The sequence below is a fragment of the Parastagonospora nodorum genome, assembly GCF_000146915.1.
Source record: "Parastagonospora nodorum SN15 chromosome Unknown scaffold_20, whole genome shotgun sequence".
NCBI lineage: Eukaryota > Fungi > Ascomycota > Dothideomycetes > Pleosporales > Phaeosphaeriaceae > Parastagonospora > Parastagonospora nodorum.
In genome coordinates this window covers 413,643-438,769 of record NW_001884568.1, presented here as the reverse complement: position 1 = coordinate 438,769, position 25,127 = coordinate 413,643, and the positions used below count along the sequence as shown (strand labels likewise).

General features: G+C 50.8%; 13 protein-coding genes across 13 annotated transcripts; 8 read left to right on the top strand and 5 right to left on the bottom strand.

Annotated features, from left to right (window-relative positions):
* Nucleotides 1-49: 49 nt before the first annotated feature.
* On the bottom strand, nt 50-446 carry SNOG_11800 (hypothetical protein; the record flags this gene model as incomplete). Its single annotated transcript, XM_001801986.1, has 2 exons — nt 50-361; nt 426-446. The coding sequence occupies 2 exons, from the start codon at nt 444-446 to the stop codon at nt 50-52; spliced, it is 333 nt and encodes a 110-aa protein (XP_001802038.1).
* A 49-nt stretch (nt 447-495) lies between these two features.
* SNOG_11799 (hypothetical protein) lies at nt 496-773 on the top strand (the record flags this gene model as incomplete). Its single annotated transcript, XM_001801985.1, has 2 exons — nt 496-607; nt 703-773. The coding sequence occupies 2 exons, from the start codon at nt 496-498 to the stop codon at nt 771-773; spliced, it is 183 nt and encodes a 60-aa protein (XP_001802037.1).
* An 89-nt stretch (nt 774-862) lies between these two features.
* On the top strand, nt 863-1,526 carry SNOG_11798 (hypothetical protein; the record flags this gene model as incomplete). The annotated part of the gene is made up of 2 exons (XM_001801984.1): nt 863-1,260; nt 1,331-1,526. The coding sequence occupies 2 exons, from the start codon at nt 863-865 to the stop codon at nt 1,524-1,526; spliced, it is 594 nt and encodes a 197-aa protein (XP_001802036.1).
* A 2,021-nt stretch (nt 1,527-3,547) lies between these two features.
* On the bottom strand, nt 3,548-6,066 carry SNOG_11797 (hypothetical protein; the record flags this gene model as incomplete). Its single annotated transcript, XM_001801983.1, has 3 exons — nt 3,548-3,917; nt 4,114-4,897; nt 4,947-6,066. 3 exons carry the CDS (start codon nt 6,064-6,066, stop codon nt 3,548-3,550), a joined length of 2,274 nt encoding a protein of 757 aa, XP_001802035.1.
* Nucleotides 6,067-8,322: 2,256 nt separating this feature from the next.
* On the top strand, nt 8,323-9,444 carry SNOG_11796 (hypothetical protein; the record flags this gene model as incomplete). Its single annotated transcript, XM_001801982.1, has 2 exons — nt 8,323-8,493; nt 8,545-9,444. 2 exons carry the CDS (start codon nt 8,323-8,325, stop codon nt 9,442-9,444), a joined length of 1,071 nt encoding a protein of 356 aa, XP_001802034.1.
* Nucleotides 9,445-9,982: 538 nt separating this feature from the next.
* On the bottom strand, nt 9,983-11,556 carry SNOG_11795 (hypothetical protein; the record flags this gene model as incomplete). The annotated part of the gene is made up of 3 exons (XM_001801981.1): nt 9,983-10,250; nt 10,326-11,449; nt 11,476-11,556. 3 exons carry the CDS (start codon nt 11,554-11,556, stop codon nt 9,983-9,985), a joined length of 1,473 nt encoding a protein of 490 aa, XP_001802033.1.
* A 712-nt stretch (nt 11,557-12,268) lies between these two features.
* SNOG_11794 (hypothetical protein) lies at nt 12,269-12,409 on the top strand (the record flags this gene model as incomplete). Its single annotated transcript, XM_001801980.1, has 2 exons — nt 12,269-12,319; nt 12,347-12,409. The coding sequence occupies 2 exons, from the start codon at nt 12,269-12,271 to the stop codon at nt 12,407-12,409; spliced, it is 114 nt and encodes a 37-aa protein (XP_001802032.1).
* An 808-nt stretch (nt 12,410-13,217) lies between these two features.
* SNOG_11793 (hypothetical protein) lies at nt 13,218-14,409 on the top strand (the record flags this gene model as incomplete). The annotated part of the gene is given in 3 exon segments (XM_001801979.1): nt 13,218-13,774; nt 13,829-14,183; nt 14,200-14,409. 3 exon segments carry the CDS (start codon nt 13,218-13,220, stop codon nt 14,407-14,409), a joined length of 1,122 nt encoding a protein of 373 aa, XP_001802031.1.
* Nucleotides 14,410-14,730: 321 nt separating this feature from the next.
* SNOG_11792 (hypothetical protein) lies at nt 14,731-17,036 on the top strand (the record flags this gene model as incomplete). Its single annotated transcript, XM_001801978.1, has 4 exons — nt 14,731-14,755; nt 14,792-14,844; nt 14,921-15,952; nt 16,008-17,036. 4 exons carry the CDS (start codon nt 14,731-14,733, stop codon nt 17,034-17,036), a joined length of 2,139 nt encoding a protein of 712 aa, XP_001802030.1.
* A 681-nt stretch (nt 17,037-17,717) lies between these two features.
* On the top strand, nt 17,718-19,291 carry SNOG_11791 (hypothetical protein; the record flags this gene model as incomplete). The annotated part of the gene is made up of 3 exons (XM_001801977.1): nt 17,718-18,238; nt 18,277-18,991; nt 19,052-19,291. The coding sequence occupies 3 exons, from the start codon at nt 17,718-17,720 to the stop codon at nt 19,289-19,291; spliced, it is 1,476 nt and encodes a 491-aa protein (XP_001802029.1).
* Nucleotides 19,292-19,852: 561 nt separating this feature from the next.
* On the bottom strand, nt 19,853-20,310 carry SNOG_11790 (hypothetical protein; the record flags this gene model as incomplete). The annotated part of the gene is made up of 3 exons (XM_001801976.1): nt 19,853-20,004; nt 20,062-20,184; nt 20,238-20,310. The coding sequence occupies 3 exons, from the start codon at nt 20,308-20,310 to the stop codon at nt 19,853-19,855; spliced, it is 348 nt and encodes a 115-aa protein (XP_001802028.1).
* A 909-nt stretch (nt 20,311-21,219) lies between these two features.
* Nucleotides 21,220-22,628, bottom strand: SNOG_11789 (hypothetical protein; the record flags this gene model as incomplete). The annotated part of the gene is made up of 3 exons (XM_001801975.1): nt 21,220-21,440; nt 21,487-22,301; nt 22,351-22,628. The coding sequence occupies 3 exons, from the start codon at nt 22,626-22,628 to the stop codon at nt 21,220-21,222; spliced, it is 1,314 nt and encodes a 437-aa protein (XP_001802027.1).
* A 551-nt stretch (nt 22,629-23,179) lies between these two features.
* SNOG_11788 (hypothetical protein) lies at nt 23,180-25,107 on the top strand (the record flags this gene model as incomplete). The annotated part of the gene is made up of 8 exons (XM_001801974.1): nt 23,180-23,240; nt 23,292-23,538; nt 23,593-23,641; nt 23,689-23,911; nt 23,988-24,327; nt 24,383-24,494; nt 24,556-24,952; nt 25,001-25,107. 8 exons carry the CDS (start codon nt 23,180-23,182, stop codon nt 25,105-25,107), a joined length of 1,536 nt encoding a protein of 511 aa, XP_001802026.1.
* Between the last annotated feature and the right edge of the window lie 20 nt (nt 25,108-25,127).

The following is a 25,127-nucleotide window of genomic DNA, read 5'->3' as shown; positions in this document are numbered from 1 at the left end:
ATTGCGTGCATATGGGCGAGAGTATGCATGCTGCAGGCCTAGTGTGGATCTAAGCTGACTGTCGGCCACGGCGGTCGCGTTGCGCACGCGTGGATAGGCGGATGCTTGCGCAGGAGAAGATTGCGATGCCCTCATGGCTGCCATAGTCGTGCGAGCGCCCATCTGGGCCATGCGCGCGCGGAAATAACAGCAGAACCGGCGCCTGATCAGACTCTCTGGTGGAAATGGCAGAAGCACTCCGTCGACGATGGTTGACTACTACTGACTGCCGCTTTGGACCATGGCAGCTGAGCCCGGAGCTCACAGACGACCATGCATATCCGCTGCCAAAACTTGATCGGGAGGCCGCACAGGCAACGCCCTGGGAGACGAACACGCGCCTCAAGCGAAAGCAGCAGAGGGCACATGCTTGCGACTGCGCTTACCTGCCCGACGGCGAGCATCATCTTGGTGTTGCGACATTGCACGGATTCCAGAAGCCTTCTGAGCGACCAAATGGAGAGCCCACCGCAGCGGCTTTGGTTCCCAATTGAGACAACTGCGGGTCAAGGACGACGGCGGATATTCGACGGCCGAACAGTAATAGTGTTTCTAAGGGTTCAGGAAGGTGGGTGTAGACGGTGTAGTCTTGGAGCATCTACAGGCCGACGTTGCTTGACGCTAAAAAATCTAAAGATGGGCTGAGTGCTACCAGCCCAATAGGATGGTCAAGCAGGGATCTGAAGCAAGGTTGCTGCCAGGACCAAAGCTCCCAGCAGCCCGCGATCATGTGAGTGCGGCCGTCCAGACAAGGTCCAGACGGAGTTGAAAAGCGCAGAGTCCCATTGTCGAGTAGCTTCGGCGCGTGCTGAAGCAGGACGCGATGCGCGACATCTTCGTGCTCGAGCAATCCTGCAACGTCGATTATGACGATGCTGTTGATCTGCGAGATGGCTTTCGAGGTTGCGCCACTTCGCCAGTAGCCGAAGCAGAGTCCGCGAGCTCCGAAGTGGCTGTGTATGGCGGTGACGAAGACCTTGGGCAGATCGTCCTCGGAGCACGCGAGTACCCATCCGGCCGCCCATCAAGCCGTTTCTTAGCAGGTAGCATCTCGTCATGCTCGCGCCGGCCGATGCTACCATCTACCGTTCGTCCACGGGAAACGGTCGCCTGTGCTATTCGTGCAGTGTTTCAACACTTGCTGATCTCTGCGTGCCAGCTGCGCGACAATTGGCGTCGAGTCTCCTCCAGAGAGAAGCAATGCAAGGCGATTACGCACATGTACGTGGCCCTATCGATAACATCCCACATCTGCCATGTTTCATGAGCTGCATCTGCGCCACTGAAACAGGAATCGCGGGGCAAGAGGCGGCCGCATTGCAGACCGGCTGTGGCGGTTGGCCATGGTATTCTTGCTGGATTTGCGCAAGGGACCCGCTGCGAGAATACTGCGCACATCGCATGAAGTCGAGTTGGGCCGTAGTCGGTCTTCGGTCGCTTGTGTCTTCAGCTCAACAAGGATGGTCGTTCAAGATCAGGTGCGCTAACCACGTGCCACTAAAGCCGAAGCGAGCCTCGTCTGCCCTCCGACTTCGTGGCAGGTTCCATCTGCTCCGCCATTGCAATACATCATGTGTACTTCGTGGCCTCTGATCCATCATTCTCGTCATCGCTATTACCGACACATGTATATGCGTCCCTAGCGAGTTTCATGTTTTGCTGGCGAACAACGGCCGCCGGTGGGCTGCATGCACTGCGACGTGGACCTGATGACTCACCGGCAGTTACCATGAAAACTTGAGGAGGAAACTGACCGCTTCACTGTCAAGACCCGTTTCCAAGCCAGGTCATGCAAGCTGCAATTTCTCCCATCCTGTATTCTGTTCGTGTTCGCTTTTCAACTGGGCCTTCAACCGCACCAACATCCCAAACCATCTAATGTCCAAGCTACTCAAGCGAGACCTCAAGGCATTGGATGCTTTGCCGACTCAACTGATCACAAGGTATCTCGGATACCACTGTCCAGCGGAAGCATGTCCAAATCTGGGTCTCAAAGCAGCTCGTGCATGTAAAGACATGTTCTTTGTTACCTTTGTTACACAAGGCGCTCGTCGTTCGCTCGCAAAAGTCGCTCAATATACATGTAAACTATTGAATATCACCATTGGCCCGGACACATAGTCCTACAGGGTAAGTGTGGGCTGCGATCTCCCCAAGCACAGGCGAGTACCCAAACCTTAGGTGTTGTACTGCAGTGCCAATACACCGAAGAAAAAGAAGAAACGGTTGACACTCATTGGGCCACGGCTCTGTTAGCTACAGTCCGGTCTTCTGGAAAGTCCGCTCCGAGGTAGGGACCTGCACTTCACCACATCCGTCCCAATCAAGGTTGTGGCGTGTCTTTGCCGCCCCCAACATCCTTGGAAGGAAAACAGGGGGACCGGGGAGCTCGGATGGCCAACCCCATGGATCTCGACACACCCTCAGATGTGTCCAACATGTCAACAACTTCAGATCCGAGACTAGGCGATCGGGGCCTTCGGCTCTTGACGCTAGTCGAACGCCTTTGCAAAGAGCAGAGACAGCCTCACCCTGCCTGCAAAGTACGGAAATTTATTCCGTTGGCAAGCCATGCTGGTCCTTACCTCATTCGAACACTCATGCATTCAAGCACCTGTGCCCGGGATGCGAACTTGGTGCATTGTCACTTGTCCACGCCGGCGCTTCGCGATACTGCTCGCTGTTTTGGAGCATCTCAACGAAATGGGGCAGGATCTAGAACCCGTCTCACACAGCCGCTGACGTCTCCACCATTGCTCCACACCGATGTCCCGCAAAGCACGTTCTCCCTAACGGGAAAACGGTCAGCCGTGGTAGGTGCCCAAGAAACGCGGCGGAAGGGTTCAATGCGTGATCTATGCAGTGCTGAACGACTGGCGACAAGACTGCACATCATGATCGCCGTCTAGCGACGCATGCTCAAGCGAAATGTATCCCCAACTTCATCTCCACTTTGCTCACTTGCTCATCAAAGTCAATCGGTACATGTGCTGCTTTGGGTATCACGCATGGCTGCAAAAGCAACGGCGAAGTCGACAGGCAATTCAAGCCGAACCACCGCCTAGCTCCCTTTAGTGCCTGATCAGCAGCAATATACTGTATGCCTCACTTCTGAAGCTACTGTAGCACCCTTGGGCTGCCTTCAAGGAAGTATCTCGGTCGGAGACGGCACTTTTCTGTGAAAGCTAAGCTGAGTGAGCACCGAGAGTCTCTCCTCCTGTCGGGCCAGAACAGTGACATATTTGCGCGGTGTTCTAGAATTAGTCTATGTGCTTGGTACGTGGAGGAGCTCCCAAGCTGGGGACATGCTTGTTGTCTTCTCCCATGGGGGAAACAGTCATGGATATGGAGCTACACGTTGTCTCTAAGCCACCTTCAGGGGCAACAGTCACGAAACATCACAGGCACCTAGTGAATGCGAAAAAGCACCAAGTCCTAAGAATAGCGTCGCAACAATACTGCCAACAACCTCGCTATCTTCAAACGCATACACATCAGCTCCTCTCCCTTACTCAACCCGCCCGGGACTCGGCGCTACTTCCCCACTCTCCCAAATCCTCTCCTCCGTCCCCAACACAAACTCAATCATCCCGCCCTCAACCATGACATCGTCATGTCTTACCCAATTCTTCGTCCAACTAACCCCATTCACTTTCACACTCTGCACATAATAGCTATCCTGCCCGAGCCCCTGCGCCGTGATGCGCAGCGTCCGGTTGTGATTCACCGTCATATTCACGTCGGGAAACCAGGGCGACGAGAGCAGGTAGATGGGCTGCGTGACGACCGGATACAGCCCGAGCATTTGCCATATGAGCCACGAGTTGAGTGCGCCGGCGTCGGAGTTTCCGGGGAGGCCATAGGGCTGATTTTTGAAGCTGCTCTTCGTGTAAGTATAGAGGTGTGAAAGGGAGGTGATGGGGACGTACTATTGCCGAGCGAGTTGGCGGGATACGTGAACGCTTTTGTACGATTTGTTGATGTAGTTGTACAAGTATGGGGTTTGGAAATCTGGTTCGTTTCTACGCGTTTGTGTTAGTGGTATGAGGTTTGCTGGGAGGGGATTGACGGTACCCGATATTCATCAATGTGTTTATGCCAGCGCCGTTGACGCCGAGATCTTGCTGGCTACTGTTCGGCTGAAACATGTAATCCAGCCTGCGTTCAAACGCATCTGCTCCGCCCATGAAGCCGATCATAGTCTGCATGTCGTGCGGGATGTTGAACGAGTATTCAAACGGCGTGGCCTCGTATGTGATTGCACTCCACGAGCAATCTCCACATTTTGCTGGATTGTATCCGGAAGAATTGAACGTGCCGTTTGCCAACCTCGGTGCTAGGAATCCAGTGAATCCAGGCGTAGTGTTTGTGCTCTTGACGTTGTGATCCCAGCTCTTCTGCCACCCCATCGAGCGGTTCAAATACTTCTCAACGTCACCCGGCTTTTCTCCTCGCGCGACTTGACTCAGCGCGAAGTCATTCACTGCATATTCCACTGTGCGGGAAATACATCGCTCGTTGCGATCTTGACTCACATACCCCAACTCGATCCAATCTTTCAGCGCCGCGCGACCTTCTTTGTCTTTGAATCTCAGATCAGGAACAACTTCAGCGTTCTTGACCATCGCGGCGTAGCCGTCTGTCCAGTTGATTGCGCCCTGAAGCCCCTTGACGTATGCGTCGGCGAGGACGTTGTCGGCATTGCTGCCGCCCTGGCTGAGCCCATTGTAGTTGCCAGACCGACCGTCAGGGAGGAAGCCGTCGTGGCGCCAGATATCGATGAGAGCTCGGATTTGAGCTTCGTATGCTTCAGGCTGTATCAAGTGGTGGAGTGAAGTGGTGCAGCGGAATGTGTCCCCTGAGCCGGAGTTAGCAAAATTCGGGTCTCATTTACCCAGTGAACTTACAGATGGCGTAAAAGTCATCGTAGTACGGCTCTTCAGAATCCCAGAGCGGGTTCTCGCCAGTTCGGTTCGATGGCATCAAGTGGGAGAAGTAGAGCATCGAATACAAAAGTGTGAGGTCCGTCTTGTTGGCCGGTGCGCCAGTGTCCACGCTGATGGTGCTGAAGATGTCCTTGTTCCACATGTCTACAGCGGTATCAACCGTCTCGTGTAGCTCCCAGGATGTTATCTCTGCATCCTTAAAGGTACACGCCCGCTCTTCTGAAATGAAAGATATTCCAATCTTTGAGCGCAAACAAGAAGCAGCTTCGGTCTCATTCCACGTAAACAGCGCACCAACTGCATCATATCGACTTGCCGCTTTTCTATGCCTTCCTCCCATGTTCGGCGTAGTCGAATTCTCCGCATTGAAAGCTTGAGCTTGATTTGGTGCCGAATCGAATTCTGCGCAAAAGAAGACTTTGTACGGCGCGCCTTCATTCCAGCCAGCTTCATAGACGCCATAGCCACGATACTCTTTGCCGTCTTCTGAGATGTTGATCTCAGAATCGACGTATCGCTGCGTACATTTACTTCCGCGAGCACTGGGTAACCTGTGCGTAAGATCCACCAGGACGTTCCTCTCTCCAGGCGGAAAGCTATACTCCACAATACCCGCATGAGCAGCCGCGGACAATTCAATCGTAACGCCACTTTCTAGATCCGTCCTGAAATATCCCACACTCGCAGTCTCATTTCCGACACGATGTTGCCAGTACGTGCGATTGTTCAGGATGTCCACCGGCGCAGCAGTCGTGGTGAGCGGCATTTGAGAAATCACTCCGTACTTTGGACACCCTCCTGTTCCGCTGACGTGCATCATGGAAACTCCAGTCACGTTCCCTTCGGGTGTGTAGCCGCCATTCAAAACGGCCATTTGAGGATTGGTCTCGTAGGTGTCGATGCCCATCTTGACGACGCCATAGGGAACGGCACCACCGACGAAGATGTCGCCTCCACCAAAAGCTCTTCCCGGCGTAGGTCCTTCGGCTCCGATGAATGGATTGACATATTGCGCATAGTCAACTTGGCTTGCTGCTTCGCTTGCGAGCGCAAGCAGGAGTACGTTCGTCAAGACTTTCATGGTGGTTGTCCTGGTGGTGCTCGCGACACCATGAAGCGCAAAGATTTTCAGATGCTGGGGACGGCCATGTCTTCATGTCGCATCTTGCCCTGAATAGTCGGCGTGACTATACTGAAGACAGTACGATCTGTTCTAGAATTGTTCCGAAAACCCGAATGTTCTGCAAGACTGCGGGGCCCCGCGCTCGTCAAGGATCGTCTAAGACAAGAAAAGATCAAGTTGCGTCATTTGCAATGTTTGGTCCAGGGACGACAAGGCGCTACGGTACAACATTCTGCGAAACTTGGTGATCACCGTTGGGGTTTGTCTCAATTGAGGCAGGTACCGATGTACCTGGTCATGTGCCTCGGTTAAGGCCATCCGCATTCGCGATTTCGATATGATATTTGGACATGCTGAATCCTGACGGGCGGCAAGTTTTCCATGGTGTGATGGAGAAATTCTGCTCAAGAAAGCTTGACCCTGACATGACTTTGCAGTGGGCGTATTCCCGCCATGGGCTTGTTCTTGGTTGAATCGGTTGCTTGACCCCGACCGCAGACGGTTGAGTGCCTAGTTGTGACAGCATAGCAAATTCCACATCTTGAGCTTTGATGAAGCACTCTCAGGCAGATAGTCTGCATCCTTCTCATAATCGTGTTGACTGATGTTATGATCGATCGACGCTGGTCGCTTCCGAGATGAGCCTCAAACTGGCGCAAAAGGACCCTTGTATCGGAAGGACCACGATGCTTGTTGAGAAAGTATACTCATTGCTTTTGATGCTTCGACTCTACTATGAGAACCATGAGACAGATCGTCTTCCATGTTGCCTAAGGACGTATCAAGTGCAGATCTTCATCGCGGCCAGCACTCACAGTCTGGACTCTCTGCTTCCTCACCAAGTCGTCGTATGCCATGTGTAACATGTATACCGAGTCTGCACGAGAATTGTGAAAGAACGACTATTGCTCTAGAAGGATACTGCAGCCGAGAACTTCGTACCGTCGTACGAAAGCCACGTGAGTCAGTGATGAAGGCGGAACTCTCGGCGCCGACTCAGCACCGCTCGGCAGTTGCTTCTGTGTGTCAAAGACTCAACTGCCGTCTGATTCCAAGCGCACAGGACATCGCTATCAGCAAGCTAGCTATCTAGCTGGAAACTCACAGCATCGGCAGTTCGAAATAGCACAAACATGACCGAAGAAATGCAGACGTTCCGCAGGAGGTCTGAGGGAGATTGAGATGGTATCTGATACCGTGATACTGTTCCGCGTGCAAAGCCCAATGACATGGAACTACGTGCATTACGTGCATTACGGGTTTGAGGCGAAACCGTTGTGCTGGACGTTCTAACTTGGGGATGATCGTTTCGTGACGGCTACCCCGCGCCCCCGGAGCGTCATCCCCGCGCTATTCCAAGCGCGCAGCCAAAGCCACAGACCCACTATCGTCATCTCGAACCTTCAAAAACAACTGCCGGCACACATAATCGCGCGCAAAGGTGAACACACACAATGCCCGGTGCCGATTGAAAACCGAAATGAATGGCTGAGCGCACGGGAAGTGTCGTGTTGCCCTGTGCCTTTGAGGCAATATATCAGACGCCCGACAGCCTCCAATGTGCAGTGTAGTTGTGGCTGCTTATTCTTCTCATCATTTCATAGCCTGGAAATCGGATCGATCATACTCTGGTTTAATCTCAGTCAGGCACCATGCTCGCTAACGAGATACTTCCCATTCTCGTCAGATATTGGCCACTTGTGACCGTCTCAATCGTTGCTTCATTCTTGCTAAGCAACAAATACTGGAAAGGTCTAAACAAATATCCAGGTCATTGGGCGGCTGGATATAGTAACTGGTGGAGATTATGGGACGGTCAATAAGGAGAAATCACCCATTGGACCCACGATCGCATTACACCGGAAACATGGAGACAATTGTACGATTGGGACCGAACGTCCTATCGTTTGCGGATCCTAAGGCAATCAAAGCAATCTATGGCTTGAACAAGGGCGTCGAAAAGGTACGTCACTTTAGTGCTGTTGTACAGCTTGCAGACAACAACGGCTAATGATCCACAGTCCGACTTCTACCCGGTTCAGGGTGCAGTGTCTAAGGGTAAAACGCTATACTCGCTCTTCTCAACGACCGATGAAGACTTCCATGCAAAATATCGTCGATGCGTAAACAATGCCTTCGCCATGAGCTCGCTCGTGAACTACGAACCCCTTGTTAGCTCGCACCCTCACATACTGGTTGGACAAGACAGATGATATGTTTGCGAGCACAGGCAAGACCTGTAATTTCAACCAGTGGCTGCAGTTCTTCGCATTCGACGTCATTGGAGAGTTGACATGGAGCAAGAGGTTGGGCTTTGTAGAGGGCAACAAAGACGTAGACAACATTATCGAATTCTTGGGCAAATTTTTCGATTACGTCGCGCCAGTAAGCACATCGCCACTATTATTTAATCACATTTGCTAATCTTTAAATCAGGTCGGACAAATGCCAATACTTGACCGTCTCCTATGGAAGAACCCGATCAGTCTTTTTGCCCAGCGCATTGGTCTCGACAAGCGTATTCACCCAGTCACCCTCTTCGCACTCAACCGCTCCAGTGAGCGCGCTCAGCAAGTAGAGAAAGTCAAGCGCTTTGGTCTCTCCGACGACGAGAAGGCCAATCCCCGCGGTATCGACCTACTCTCCAAGTTCGCTCAAGCAAGCCACGACCACGACTTCATGGACGACAACCGCATTCTCTCTACATGTACATCCATGGTATTCGCTGGTTCAGAAACCACGGCAATCTCTCTATCTGCCGTCTTCTACTTCCTCGTCAAGCACCCGCGTGTGTACTACAAGTTGATGGCAGAGCTCGACAACGCTGTCGCAGATGGAACAATCGAAGACCGCCCAGACCGCACAATCTCATGGCCAGAAGCCCAGAAACTACCTTACCTCGATGCCGTCGTCCAGGAATCGTTCCGACTTCATCCCGCACCCGGCCTAATCCTCGAACGCGTCGTCCCACCCCAAGGCATGCAAATCCTCAACGAGTTCATCCCCGGTGGGACCATCGTCGGCTGTAACGCATGGGTTGTGCATCGCCGCCCAGAAGTGTTCGGCTTCGACGTCGATGTGTTCCGCCCTGAGCGCTGGCTTGACGCTAGCCCGGAGAAGTTGAAGGAGATGAAAGGTACTATGTTGCAGTTTGGTGCTGGCGCCAGAACCTGCATCGGCAAGAACATCAGTCTGTTGGAGATTTACAAGCTTGTGCCGAGTTTCTTGAGGAGATTTGAGGTACAGCTTGAGGACCCAAGTAAGGAGTGGAAGACGCATAATGCGTGGTTTGTGGGGCAGAAGGAGTTTAACACGAGGTTCCGACCGAGGGCGTAGAGCCGTTTGGTAAAACTACATACATGTTACATACCCATATCCTTATTTTAGCGTAACGAATTTATACCATATCTTGAAACCTTTGCGTCCAGTTACAACGTTCCGAGGTGCTGCGGTTCCATTGTAGCATGATCACAAGAGGGCATCAAAAATCGAGCCCGCTCTACTCAAACTCCAGACTATGTGAGATATTATCCCGTGATCAGCACACCAGCATTTACAGGTTTAAAAACTTGCTTGAGCGAGATTTTCTTTTAGAGAAGCTTCAAAAACATGCAGTGTTAGCTATTGCTATGCTATGACTATTTACTGTGGTACGCGCGAGCAGGCATGAATACTTTGCGCGGACTAGAATGAAATGAGCACTGCCCATACGCGTGTAGCGTGGCAGAATAAAAAAACAATGCACGAAACCCTTAGAGAAAGTATATGCGACTATCTCTTTTCACCTGACGGGGTATGGATGCGGAGCCTCAGATTCCATCACATCAAAACGGAAGTAGCGTCTAACACGACACGACATGTTTACAGGCGCATCTCATATGTCCTCTGGCTGATACTTGCCCTCACTCCCGCCGATACGAGCGTCGATGACCGCGACGCGGCCACTCTGCACTGCCGCAATCGCTTCGGGCAGAAGGCGATGAAGATCCTCAGCGGTATTTGCAATGCCCGTGAAACATTTTCCCCCAGAGGCGGCTTTAGCGATCCCAGCATAGTCTGGCGTAGTCGCAAAAGATATGTTCAGCTCTTCATTTGTGGCTGCTGCCCCCTCTCCTTCGGGGTGGACGAGCAGCATGGAGTGCCTAGGAGCATTCCATCCTAAATAGTCAGTTAGTACATGTGTGGGAAGATCTTAGAAACTATAGCTAGCAACCAACCTTTGTTGTTTAAGAACAATGGTCAATACCGGAATAGAGTAGCGTTGAGCAATCCAGTAGACCGAGCCGGGCACACTGAACATGTATGTGCCGTCTCCAACGATCTGACATACGAAACTAGCCTGTTTGCTGTTGGCTTCTGTGTACTCCAGCGCGAGTTTGACACCAAGAGCGCCGCCGCCGGACCAACCTAATCCGCCTCCACCGCAGTTGATCCAGCTTCCAGGTCTTTTGGGCGCAATCTGTTCGTGTACCGTCATAGCATTCGTTACAGCCTCGACGACCCATGTTGTCTTTGCTGGACAACTGTCTTTGAGGACACGGGCTAAAAAAGCGGTGTTATACGATCCGTTAGGCTCGACTGCAGCTTTTGTCATAGCTATACTCCGGCGCTCTTGCTGCTCTTTCTCCAGATTGTCCCATCGTTCCTTGTAGATCGAGCTGCGTAGCTGATCTACCCATGTTGTCGACATACCGATAGTTTCATTAATCTGGCGGAGAGCGATGGCAACATCGACTCGATACCGAGCCACAGCGTTGATATAGAAAACAGGCATTTGCACTTTTAAAGGATCCGAATCTAGGTGAATAATGGTCGCAGAGGCGCTAGGCTGATACGCCGTTGGGACCCATGGCACGTCACAATCGATCACGAGGATCAGATCAGCCGATTCGATACAAGGATGACCACTCATATGGAGGCCTTGTGCGCCAGGATGGTCGCTCGGGAAGCACATGTCGCATCCGCCAGTTTCCAGAACACGGAGACCGCGGATTTTGTTGGCTAGAGTGACCAAGCCCTCAACGGCCGAGTGATTTCTACCGCTGTAGCCTGTAACAACCAGAGGCTGAGCCGCATTTACAAGAAGTCCGGCAATATATTGACATTGTTCCGAATCTAGCGCGGCGGGCTGAACAGGCGTCCAAAATGTTTGATTCAATTCGTAGGACTTGATATCCTCTTCGAGAGCTTCGCGTGATCCGTAGACATACACAGGGCCTTTGGGATCGCTCTGGGCAAAACCAAGAGCTCGATTGACCATTTCCTTCACGTTGGCACCCCGCTTTATCTCCGCCGTATACCTGCAGTACTGCGCGACTATTGCCTTCTGGTCGTGAACATCCTGAAGCCAGTGTATATACTCTGTACGCGATCCTCGATACTCGCCGTGAGTTGTGTAAGGGGAAAGGCCTGCAAAAATAAGCACAGGTGCGCGCCCGACTGACGCATTGTGCACGGCAGCACCAAGATTCTGAGTCCCAACGTCCACGTGTACGATTACACATTGAGGTTTGTTTGTTACCCGTGCATAGCCGTCAGCCATCGATAGAGCTACCATCTAACTATGTCAGTCTCAATATAGCCAGAGACTTAGGGCAATGTATTTGAGGTTTACCTCGTGTGGACAGGTAATTACGCGGGGAAAGCGGTTGGTCTTCTCCCGCACAGCTTTTGCCATCGCTTCCATCATCGCGGGATGATCAGAACCAAGGTTCACAAAGCAATGCGTGATGCCGGCCTACAGATAGAGATTAGTCTTTTACGTTTGCGATGCAACTTCTCAAAGTTCTTACTTCGCCGAGAGCCTCAAAAAAGGCATAGGCCCGTTGAAACGGTCATCCTGCACTGAAAGTCAATCGGTGATACTGATGATACGCGATGGCAACACGACCAGTTTGTAGACTACGACTCACATTTTCAAAGGCTGATGACTTCTTGAAACCTCAAGCTTCTGCTCTTCGACCCAGTGCTTTTCGGCGAGGTGCCGAGGTACGCACTACTTTATGAGAAGATGTCTCGCTACGCTTAGAAGGAGTGCGTGAACTTGTGATGTGAAACATGTTTAGCTATTGCTCATAAGGGTAAAGTTCTATTTCCAGCATGCGATAGACGTTCTCATGGTACCTGCTTCGTACACGGCAAAGTATACTGGATTCGGAACATGTACCCTACAAGGCCTGGATTTGGCACTCCTAAGATACTAGGGCAGAAGGTATGCACTGCTTTTACCATGCAACAGATGCTCTCTTCGCGCCTGCTTCGAACACGGCAAGGAATACTGAATCCGGAAGCTCTATCCTAGCTAGCCTGATTTGGCACTACTAGGACACTAAGAGACGGGACCACAAGTCGTGAGGTGCAGCTCCGACCTGCCTCGAAGACATTAAAAAAAGTACGTGCTCAAACAATAATGCATGATTGATAGGATGCAGCCGTCGCTACTTTACCTTGACACAATGGCGTTTTGTCAAATGTCCAGGAATTTTCAAAGGTTGAATAAAGGTCTGCGGAAGCACCAACCGCGACTCTTCCACACAATTAGACAAGGGCCTGTTCGCACCTTGCTGCAAACCCCGACTCTTCGGCGTCCGGCTCTGATACTTATCGCAACAACGATCTCCGCGTGCCTCGCTACTGCATATGTATCGCTATCTGAACGAACGCAAATACAGCCCGGATTTCTCAGAAGCTCTCAAAGGCCCCAATACGCCTCCCAAAGTGAGATCGCAAAGGTGCGTTGCAAACAAACTGGTGGTAATGAATCCTTACTGACGTTGATCAACCGCAAAGGCCATCGCAGAATTGTCTCTGCAACTTGGGGCCGATTCAATCACCACAAATGATGATGAACTTGAGCGTCACGGGTCCTCGGAATGGTCTTCGATCAATATCCCACGTATGCCAGACGCCGTAATTTACCCTAAGAGTACCAATGATGTGTCCAAAATTGTGAAGGTGTGTAATGCTTACAGAATTCCAGTCAGTGAGTGCACTAGAATTGTCATGAGTCAAGATATCTTGCTAACTCTTTCATCGTCCCATTCTCGGGCGGATCGTCTGTGGAGGGTAATTTTTCAGCCCCCTACGGAGGCATCTGCATTGACTTTACAATGATGGACAAGATCGTGGCCCTCCACGCAGATGACATGGACGTCGTCGTGCAGCCCGGCGTCGGATGGATGGACCTCAACAGTCAGATCAGCAGCTCGGGACTTTTCTTCCCCGTAGATCCGGGTCCCAGCGCCATGATTGGTGGTATGGTAGGTACCTCATGCTCCGGTACCAATGCTGTGCGTTACGGCACAATGAAGGATAACGTGGTCAACCTCACGGTCGTACTTGCTGATGGTTCCGTAATGAAGACTAAAGGTCGCCCTCGGAAGTCATCTGCAGGCTACAACTTGACGAACTTGTTCATTGGGAGTGAAGGTACCCTTGGCATTGTCACAGAGATCACTCTGAAGCTCGCGGCAGTTCCGCCGAAGACTGCGGTAGCGGTAACTACATTCCCGTCAATATACGATGCGAGTAAGGCGGCAGGGGAGATCCTGAAGGCAGGCATTCAAATGGGGGCTATGGAGATTATGGACGATGTGCAGATGGATGTTGTGAACAGGGCTGGAGGAACCGGGAGAACGTGGGAAGCTGTTCCGACCATGTTTGTCAAGTAAGCACGATTCAAGGCTGATGTCCGATCTTGCTAATGATGCTCTCAATCCAGGATCACGGGAAATGACACGCAAATCAAGGAGACCACCCGTTTATTTCGCGAAATTGCAAAACAGAATAAAAGCGGCGACCTCGAATTTGCCGGCACTCTTGACGAACAAGCCGCGCTATGGGCAGCGCGAAAGCAGGCGTTATGGTCCATGTTGTCCCTACGTGAAAAGGCTGCGGAGGTCTGGACCACCGATGTCGCGGTACCGATGTCGCGACTACCGGAAATCATCGAGAAGAGCAAGCAGGATGTCGCAGATCTGGGGCTTTTTGCGTCTGTTCTTGGTCATATCGGAGACGGGAACTTCCACGCATGCATAATGTACGACGCCCAAGATGCATCACAAGTTGCCCAAGGTGTCCGAATGCTCTCAGAGAATGGTCGACAATGCGTTGGAGATGGAAGGAACTTGCACTGGAGAACATGGCATCGGTATAGGAAAGAAGACTCACCTGATTGCGGAGGCTGGTCACGTTGCGATTGGAGTGATGCAACATGTCAAGCATTCACTGGACCCCAACTGGATCTTGAATCCGGGCAAAGTGTTTGACCATCCTTCGGAGACGGACCCTGTTGGCCATTAGACTTGATCGGAAGCCGTTCCGCTCAATGATCCGAAAGATAAGACCCCCCAAAGTACTGAAATCGTGACATAGGTTGGCGCGGATCTAGATAAGGTCGACAGAAGATAAGGGCGGTGGACCGGCACACCGGCTCCTGGTCACGGTAGCTCACTTTCGGTCCGACGCAGCCCCAACTTAGAACTACTAGCCTTATCCCATTAGCTTACCCCGCAAAATGAGTGGTCAAACACTACTTCGTTCTCCTCCCTGCTCTGCCCTTGCCGCCGGAAGTTTAGCCATGCGAACGTCAGCTGCTTGAATGCAGCAAATTTTGTTGTCGCTATGCCCAAGCACACACGCAGTCGAGGTGAGTCTTGAAACGTGTGCAACTTCTGCTTTGCAGTAAAACCCCTGCTAACATGCCCTGCCGACGGCTGCGCGAATTGCAAACAAAAGGTAAAGAATCCTCGTGATACAGCTTTCCTAAATCTCCAAATACTTCCGATGAGTGGACACTGATGGTGCCGATTAGCGTATCAAATGCGACGAGAACCGACCATTCTGCAGGAATTGCCAAGATCAACAGGTGCAGTGTCCTGGTTTTGCGCGACAATTACAGTGGAAGTCGTGCAATGTGGCACTTCCTTCCATATCTCCCAAGAAAATTCGCCGGAGTTCACGGCGACGCGATCAAGCTCTTGCATCTCAGAGCGGGCCCGATAGCCTTGACGGGACAGGATCTGCTGGGTTACAAGCACAACAAAATACATGCTATACGAACCTGCGCGAGTCGCCAACTGTAGTGCCAGATTCACATGGAGAGTCTCCGCGACCCACGGCCAGTGTATCGTCATCTGAAGATAGCTCCAAGCAATACTGGGAAGGCGATGACACGCTCCAGGCAGGCGAGCACATTCTGACGCCGAATGCTCATCAACGGCGCTCGATTCCTGAATCGATTTCGAGCGCCCACCAACATCTCTTTGAGCCTCCCGGTGTCGACCTTGACTCAACCTTGGGCTTGATATGCGACGAAACTTCTTTCGAAATGGCCACGGGAAAAAGCCCAAGATCACGAGCAAAGAGCATAATGGCGAATAGTGGACCTCTATTCCTGAACGAGCCGGAATGCGACCAGGCAGTAGAACTTTGTCTCATGACTCCTGAACTGTTTAACAACCAGGAATGCGATTCGTCGTCGCAGGACACCGAGACAAAACGTTTACTGACAAAGCATTATTTTGATCAAATCTGCCGGATTCTCTCGTGCTTTGACTCTCACGAGAACCCATTTCGAGCCGACATCGCACAGGAGATGCTCACGTGCGACTACATTTACGACTGCGTTGCTAGCTTGTCAGCCGCACACTTGGCTAATTCCGTGTCCAGCATGGAGATGATAGTGCTAAGACACCAGTCTCGGGCGCTTCTAGGTCTTTCAGACGTTATTCAAACGATGCAGAGCGGCACGAATGCCATCAATTTCCAGCAACTAGCAGGCCTGTCGCAGCGAAGTTCGATACATCAAGCATTGCTAGCGTCATTGCTGCTTGGTGTAAGCTCAGTGAGTGCGCAGAATCATTACTCTTCGACCACGCGGTTACTGATTGCCGTTTAAGGCTTGGTACGATGCCTCTGTATTAGGTCTACCATATCTTCATGGTGCTCGATTGCTCTTCCGAGCTTGGCTGATTGATCAGGACCTATGTGATTATTCTGCAGACGAGCATATCGCTTTGGACCGACGTCAAAGTTTCATTGTTGGGGCCATGGCTTATTTGGAGTGTCTGAACGCTCTAGTCGTGGATCAACCATTGGACTCATCGCATTACTTAAGAAGATTCCTCAAATGTGGCTCAGAACAGCGAGTCTACCCCAATCCTTGGACGGGCATCAGCACTTCACTGTTCATTATTTTTGCCGATGTGGGTGCGCTCGTAAAGCGACAGCGAAGCGCAACATTCGTATCGACTTCTGAGCCTATAGAGCTTTGCGAATCCGCCGAGGCACAAAATATGCTTAAAGAGGCACGATATCTGTACAAACAAACACTGCAGCAGGAATCATCGTCAACCGAATCTATAGAAGAGACGAAGGACCCGACTACTCCCCTTGAAGATCTAGTCCTAATTCACAACGTCTACCGACTCGTCATTCTTCTAGAGCTGTTATTGGCCTTTCCGCGCCTTGCGGACGAAGACACCGTTGATCTCGAGCAGTCAGGCGAATCGTTAGGGTCTCCAACGATTGAGCTTGCTACAGCGGCACTTAGCATGATATTCAGTCTTCCAGAACACTCGGGTGCTAATATCATGCTAGCTGTTCCGCTCCTATGTGCGGGAAGCGCATTGCAAAGCCCCACATTGCGGAACAGTGCAGCCTTCGATCTTTCTTCCAACTCCTTCACCGGTCTTCGAAAGAAACTCACCCCGATGATGTGGCGTCTGAAAACAATACAAATGTGGCGGAGGCAGGTCGAATGGCAAATCCAGCACCTCTACGGTCGCGTTGGTGTGGCTCCTGTGCAGCGGTTGATGGTGTTACTGAGGGCCGTGTGGGAACGAGCAGACGCGGCCGGTGTCGATCAAGAACCCAGTCACTGGATGACCGTTATGGTTCAAGAGAAGCTCGAAACTGTTTTTGGGTAGCAGAATGGGTATAGATTCGGCAAGAGTCATCGAACGTGGACATGTCTAAGCACTATAGGCCTGTCCTAGCTTCGTGCTGCAGCAAAAGAAGAGAGAACAGTACTCCATAACTCCCATGCTTGCGCTCCTCTGCTGCCGGCTCCGCATGCGACGAATGTCCCCAGGCTGGACAGTATGCATTATAGGATTGGTTGTGGAGTGAAGAATGGAACGATGTAATCCTAAATATCATCCCTTTGATCCCAAGCCCACTGCAAAAAAAGATTATAGGTAGACTGTAGTCCAACTTAGGATAAGCCTTCCACGATTGAGTAAGAATTGCCTGCGTTTCCTACGTTCGGCGATGCGAGACGACCAAGTAGGTGCTGTAGCCGAAAGCAAGGTCGCGCGTCATCCGATTATTTTTGGCAATTGGACTAGTTTCTCTTGACTTGAATACATATGGAAAGGCAAATTTTTGAACCAATGAAGTAGCGTCAATCGCTTTCGTATTCTTTCCTTTTTGGGCTCATCAGCCTATAGTTACCCATTCAAGTAAGTGCCAGAGTCTAAACTGAAATAGTGATGCTTGCTATGCAACCTTCAACGAGCCATGTTTATAGATATTGATGCCTACTTACTGTGCGGAGTATAGACGCGCCCCAAGCTCTTGAGACTAGTCTTCCTTTACAAGTTACAAAAATGGCAGACCTCAAACTAGATATTTCAGGACCGGGAGGAGAGAGAATCGTTATACCCGCGGGGCTACTCATCGATAACGTCTTCGTTCCATCTGTCGAAGGTGCAACCTTGCAAGTTCAAAATGCTCATTCGGGGGCAACAGTTGGGGCCATTGCTTCTGCCACGCAGAAGGATGTCAACGCCGCAGTCAAATCATCTTCCCAAGCATACGAAACAGTTTGGAAATTTTCTACCGGGGCGACCCGGCGACAACTTCTCAACAAACTCGCCGACTTGATCGAGCGAGACCTTCAGCTTTTCGCAACTCTCGAGGCCATCGATATTGGCCAATTGGTCTCCACCAACATAGGCGCACTTGGTCCAATGGCTGTAGAGTGGTTGCGATACTTTGCTGGATGGGCAGACAAGCTAGACGGCAGAAGCGCGAACTGGGACGCTGGATCCGAAAGACAAGGCCTATCGTACACGATTCGTGAGCCTTATGGTGTTACTGCGGCTATTGTGCCATGGAATACGCCATTGTAAGTCAGATTCCTTCTCTTCCTCTTGTACTTTCCAGAGCTAACATGGTAACCAGAATGCTTTCATGCTGGAAGATCGCTCCTTGCATTGCCGCCGGAAATACCTTGATTTTGAAATCGCCGGAACTTGCACCACTCTCCTGTCTGCATCTCGCACAGTTGATAGTCGAGGCAGGATTCCCACCAGGCGTAATCAATATCATAACCGGCTTAGGTACAGTGGCAGGCGCCGCGCTGGCACACCACATGCAAATTCGCAAGATTGCATTCACTGGCTCCACACTCACCGGCCGCTCCATTCTTAGGGCGTCAGCAGACAGTAACCTCAAAAAAGTATCGCTTAAACTTGGAGGGAAAAGCCCAACGATAATCTTCGCTGATGCAGACTTTGACGACGCAGTTGAGTGGGCTGCGGTAGGAATCACACTGGGTGAAGGCGAAGTCTGTGCGGCTGGATCAAGGATCTACGTTCAGGATTCAATCTATCAAAAGTTTCTGCAGGCCTTTGCCAATAGATGCAAGACAGCGATTGCTGGAGACCCGCTCGCCCCACAGACCGCGAAAGGACCTCTTATCAGCAAGCAGCAGCGCGACAAGGTCATGTCATACATTGATGACGCCAAGTCACGCGGTATCAAAGTACTCTTCGGTGGTACTTCAGATGCCCCAAGCAATGTCGTGGCTAATACCGCGTTCGTTGATGTACCCGAAGATGTGCCTCTCATGAAAGAAGAAGTTTTTGGGCCAGTTGCGGTAAGAGCATTTAGCATCCGGTGTATTTGAGCAAACAGACACACTAACACGCTTTATCAGGCTATTGCCAGTTTTACCACCGAAGATGAAGTCGTTCAGAAGGCTAACGACTCGGAATATGGCCTTGCTGCTTCCGTGTTCACGAGGGACCTTGTCCGAGCTCATCGTGTCGCGGCACGTCTCCAAAGTGGCCAGGTCACAGTGAACGCTTGGGGTATGCTTGCTGCCAACATGCCATTCGGAGGTAACACTGTCTTACAACATCGTTCGCTTGATAAACTACTAACAGCTTATCTCTAGGGCACAAGCAAAGTGGATTCGGTAGAGATGGGGGAGTCGAAGCGCTAGATGATTGGACAACGGTAAAGGCTGTGAAGCTGATGGGTCCTAAACTGTAATCCAGTGCTGCCGCTTGATTTCTGCCAAGCGTAAGTAGGCAAGATTACACAGCATGGCTTCAGAAACAAGATATGTTGTACTTACCTGCCCAGATCATCTTTGTACCGCTGCTTTTGCATCTGCATAGTGAGGCAGTCCAGCCGCTTCCGCTAAACTCTAGATGTTGCTAGTACAGAAGAAAGATGGTCGCCTTCTTTTTCGAGGAGCGTCAAATTCCTCAAGGTGCACAGTGATGTTGAGAAACAGTGAGTCGTCGACGTACTGACATAATTGCAGAACAGTATGAACATGGTACTAGATGCAACGATTGAGCAAAACTGTCTGACCCAACTAAATTGTATTTGTATTTTGAAAGCTGTACACCACAAGTCGAACTATCTTCCAAACCAATATCAAAACTCGTTCCAGCCAATATGATCCAGCTCATTTTCGACAAGTTATCGCTCAGCACTTCTGCAGCCATTAAAGCTTGCCCTTCACTTGGGCAGCACACTTGTAGCAGACCGCAAAGTCTGTCGAAGAAAATAAGACAGTACTGCCACGATGAATGAAAAAGGTATCGCCGCGCTCAAGAGTTCGCTCGTTTCCTGTCTCGTCGCGCAGAGTCAGAGTCCCTACACATCGTTAGAAATTTAGAAGTTTTAGTGAAAAGAGCCCGTCAGAGTCTGTACCTTCGAAAACCACTCCACTTTCGTCATATGCGTGAACACCTGGACCAACTGGGGGTCCTTGCTCTATCCGGAACCAGATGCCGACCATAGGGTCTTTCGTGGTTTTCGATTCGAGTAGATCGTCTTGCAAATTGTTAGAGGTTATATTTGGGGAGGGAGCTTTGTGAATCGTCTACCGAAGAACACATAGTCCCCAATCTGTTTCGAGATGTTGCTTCGCGCCGACGCGGGCAGGTAATCTACTGGCATTGTGTGACGTGGACTGTGTTAATGAACAGGCGTGATGCAGACGTAGCTCCTACAAAGAAGCTTATCTTGCGGACGAGACGCTCTGATGATATTATTGTGCCTCTTACACTGGCGTCTGATCCTATGTCACGGGAAGGCGGCAACCGTTAGCTCTGTTTCCTGAAAGGGGAATGATTAGGCTGTTTGGCTATAATCTCCAAGTGAGGAATAGTTAGCTGTTTGGCTATAATCTCCACAAGAGGAATAGTTAGCTGGTTGGCTATGCTTTCCGAAAGGGGTATAGCTGGTTGCTTGGCAATGTTCTCCAAAAGGGAATTTGCAGGCTGCTATAGCCTCTAGGCACCTGCCACGGTTGGTAACATGTTCAGGGAACTAATTCGCTCTGTCGGGGAGAAGGAAAGAAGTCTAGACTGATGCGATACGTATTCGCTTCAGTAAAGATGAAGATTGGGCTTTAGCAAGCATTGGCGACAAGGTCCAGTTGGTATGGCTTTTGTTCTATGGCCAATTTACTTGTCGTAACGTCCAACAGATTTACAGTAGACGAAATGCGCTATGCCTGGACTCATAGTGGACACGGAATTGCGAATGGAGTGTCATCAATCACTACTGTACAGAATGACTTGAAAGTATCGCGGGATGTCTCAATAATTATATTGATTCTACATGAGGCGATAGAGAGAGAGGAAACCTACGACCTTTTGCAGGGAATACCATGTTGATGAGGTGTTTCAATCGGCAAGGTATCACAGTTTGGCAGCCGAGGTGCTGGACTCTTTGTTGCAAGCCTGCTTGACCATAAGAGACGCTCTATGACCCTGCTCGATAGCTCCATCAACATGGCCTCTCCATCCGTGGGCCCAGTCGGCACTAGCCATGAAAACTCTTCCGTGAGGCTGTTGAAGCGCTTCAAAGTTTCTGTTGAACCATCCCGGACTTGCAGCGAACCATGCTCCTTTTTGCAAATGGATCGTTTGACCATGTGTGCGATACATAGCCGCTAACTCTGCCGGCGGGTTGAAGCTTTTTGAATTCTGAAATCACCTTTTTGCTGTCGGTAGGGTCATCAAGCTTCCCAGTGAGACCAAATAGCACGCTGTAGGAGGTGGGGACTTTAGTAGTTCGCGTCCCTTTACGAGCGTCAGCGGTGTCCGTCTGATGTTTTGCTAGACATACCGTCATGATCCTTCCAGCCAAACTGGAAATCGCTGGTCTTCGAATCGGAAGTGTTTGCGAACCAGTTTTCTTGGTGATGCTCGACTCGAAAAAGATATTTTTCGCCCTTGTTGATGTGACCCTCTTTGGTTGCTGCTTGCTTCGACGGATTGAGGGGGGGAGAAAAGTTGATATCTTGGAGACAATTCAGAGGAATGGTGCACACGGCCCAACCAGCTTCGAAAGATGCACCATCATTACAGGTGATCTTGACGCCCGTAACTGGATGTTGTTCAATTGAGGTCACAACCTGGTTAAACAAAACATCGCCCCGATACTCAGCGAAAATATGACGAGCGAAGTTGGTCATTCCTCCCTTGCCTAACTTGTAGCATGCCACTGCGTCATACATCGTGGAGAAGTTATAGCCCCCAAGAGCATACCACCGCAACGCATCCGTCCAAGCAATTTCCGGTGCAGTCGCACTGCCGAAAGAGTTCGTATGACAGACGAACATGTCTTTGTCGTACTGTGGCAAATCGAGCTGTTCCAAGCGGTCATGTAAGCTGAGGTGATCGTATTTTTGCCAAGGCTGCGGACGAGTTGGCTCATGTGGGTATGGCATGAGTTCCCGTGGCGTCATGTTATCCATGCTGAAGAACATTTCAGCAATGTCTGAGCACCTCTTGTTGTACTGTGCGACATCGTCGATGCGCTCCACGTGTTGACCTGATGCCTTGTAGAGATTGTAATCGGTAGACGTCGTGCCTGCGGAAAGCTTCAAACATTTTTCCAGGCCGTGGCGATGGAGTTCCGCCCAGAAATGGGGTTGATGCCTGATTGAAGTCAGCATGCTCTCCCAAACGAACAGTAGAAATGTCTCACCAATTAGCAAAGCCACCCCCCATCTCAAACTCTTCACCCATCGCTTTGGCTGTCCAAGTGCGGCCGCCGATTCGGTCTCGAGCTTCCAAAAGCAGAACGCGCAAGCCCCGATCATAGGCAAGATTCCGGGCAGCAACGAGACCACAGAAGCCTCCACCTATCACGATCACATCGTAGGATCTTCTAGGATAAACAGTGCTCGGCACGACGGCGTCTGTTTCCAGACCTTTGGAATGATTTTCACCGTCAAAGAGGTGACCCTCCTTAGTATATGGCATTGTGAACGATGAAAAGATGATTGCAAAGATTGCGAGAGCACTCACACTGTTTGCATGGGCACTGAAGCCCTAAGAATATTTAGAATTAGACTTATCGTGAACTGATTAGGCAAGATAGCGATTGAGTACCTACCTAAGAAGGTAGTGGTAACCTTTTTGGTCAAGATACCCGGGGCCCGTGCAGAGGCTCTGCCCTCGCCGCCCCCGCATTTTCCCCAGATTCCCGACCCTCTGGTCGCATGTCATGGACATGCTGATACCGCCAACACTGCTGACCAGTTCTGATCCCGCCCATATCCGTAGCGGGTGCAATCCTTATCGTTGACTGTTGTTTGGTCGAGGGACCATGGTTATTATAACCTTTCCCGGATGCTCTCTCGGGTGGCTGACACCAACGAAGGCATACAACTTTCGAGAAAGTTGCTGCAGTCTCTGTATCGCGAGTCTTTTTCTCATCGATTGAAGAGAACAACCGGGCACCACAATTTTCAGTGCCTCAATTCACACTTAGACTACTGCCCAGCTCTAACGCACGAGATACTACGCGCATAATGGCACAATTTGAGCCGGTTACAGACATGGAGAAGCATCTATCTGCCCCTTTGCAGTCTGGTATGTCATTGCCCTTCGGCGCGCGTGTTACTGGACTAACGTGATATTCAGTGGACGCAGCAGAAGGCATTATGATCGAGACTGGGGCGACCAGACATATCGGGATGCTCGAAATCGCGTCTGTTGGATGGTCTATCTGCAACAGCTGGGTGGGAGTCCTCTCGACCTTAGTCTTTGTCCTAAGCCAAGGTGGGTCTCCAACTCTGATATATGGGCTCTGGGTAGTTTTCATGATGTATGGGTGCATCGTGTACACACTGTCAGAGCTCACTCGATTCTATCCTTCCGCTGGAGGCCAGTAAGTCACTATCAACACCGGCAAACACAAGTCTATCTTTAACGTGTATTTTAGGTATCACTGGACTGCCATCTTGGCACCAACGCGCTTTGCTCGCGGCTTGGTAAGACATCCCTAGAGAGCCCTCGAATCTGTGCTCACTATTACGAGAGCTACTCCTGCGGAATGATCAATATGTTTTCGTGGGTCGCCATCACCTCTGGGGTCGCCATCATTTTCCCCCAAGGTCTTCTTGCCATTGTCACGCACTACAACTCCATGTACCAACTTCAAGCCTGGCATGTGTTTCTCGTATATCAAGGGGTTAATATATTGTGCCTCTTGCATAATGTTTTCACGATCAATCGCACGATGTGGGTTTTTAACGCGATATGTAAGTCTCGGAATGCACCGAAAATTGGTCACCCACAGCAAGACATAGAGACCTTGTGCTGACCTGCGTGTACCAGTTGCACTTTCGCTGGTTGCTTTTCTATCGGCCACAGTCACATGCTGGGCGCGCGCACCCACGCATCAGTCCCACAAGTCTGTATGGACAGATTTTGTCAACATGAGCGGCTGGGAAGAAGAGGGTGTCGTCTTCCTAATTGGAACGCTGACGCCAGGCTACATGTACGCTGGTATTGACGGTGCAATACATCTGGCAGAAGAAGCAGCGAATGCGACTGAAGCTGTCCCACGAGCTCTTTTGTGTACCTGGCTCATCGGTTTTGTGACGTCGTTCATCATCGCAGTGACAGCGATGTACACGACTCAGGACTTCTCTGCGGTGGCCTCAACTGTAACAGGGTATGTCAATTTTGATTGTTTCTCATCCCAAGAATGGTGCTTACAAGACTCAAAGGTTCCCGGTTTTCGAGCTTTTCAACCAGGCTATGCGTTCGGATGTAGCAGCCGCGGTCTTCGTATCATTCTTAGTCGTAGCAGCAGCAGCGGCAGTTGCTGGGTGTCAGCAGGTAAAGTTTCATTTCCGCCTGCTGTCTATGACCGACACCGTGGCTGACTTGTGCTGGCCAGACTGCTTCGCGTCTAACGTGGGCTTTCGCACGTGACTCAGGCCTCATCGCCTCATCAACATTATCCCGCATGAGTGTGCGTCGTCGAGTCCCAGTGGCAGCATTGTGCACCAATTCTGTCGTAGTCGCTATCATCGGCTGCCTCTACTTGGGCTCATCGACCGCATTCAATGCGTTCATTGGCACCGGACTAATCCTGCAGCTCATCACCTTTGCAATACCAGCAGCACTGCTCCTGTTACAAAGAAGACCAGCGAGACTCTTGCCAAAGACACGAACTTTTGGCTTGCCTAGAATTTCGGGATGGATTGCAAACTTTTTCACGGTTGGATTCGCACTTGTGTGCTTGGTCTTCTACGACTTACCTGCAATCCTGCCAACTACTGCTTCAAACATGAGTAAGTCTACACACCGATCGTTGAATTTGACTGCTCAACAGGACACAGATTATTCTCCTGCCGTCATTGGTATTGTTTGTATTCTCATGGCGCTGAATTGGGTTTTCTGGGCACGTAAACATTTCAATGGCCCACGCCTGGCGAATCTTGAGTGACTTATAAGTTGTGCGGTCGG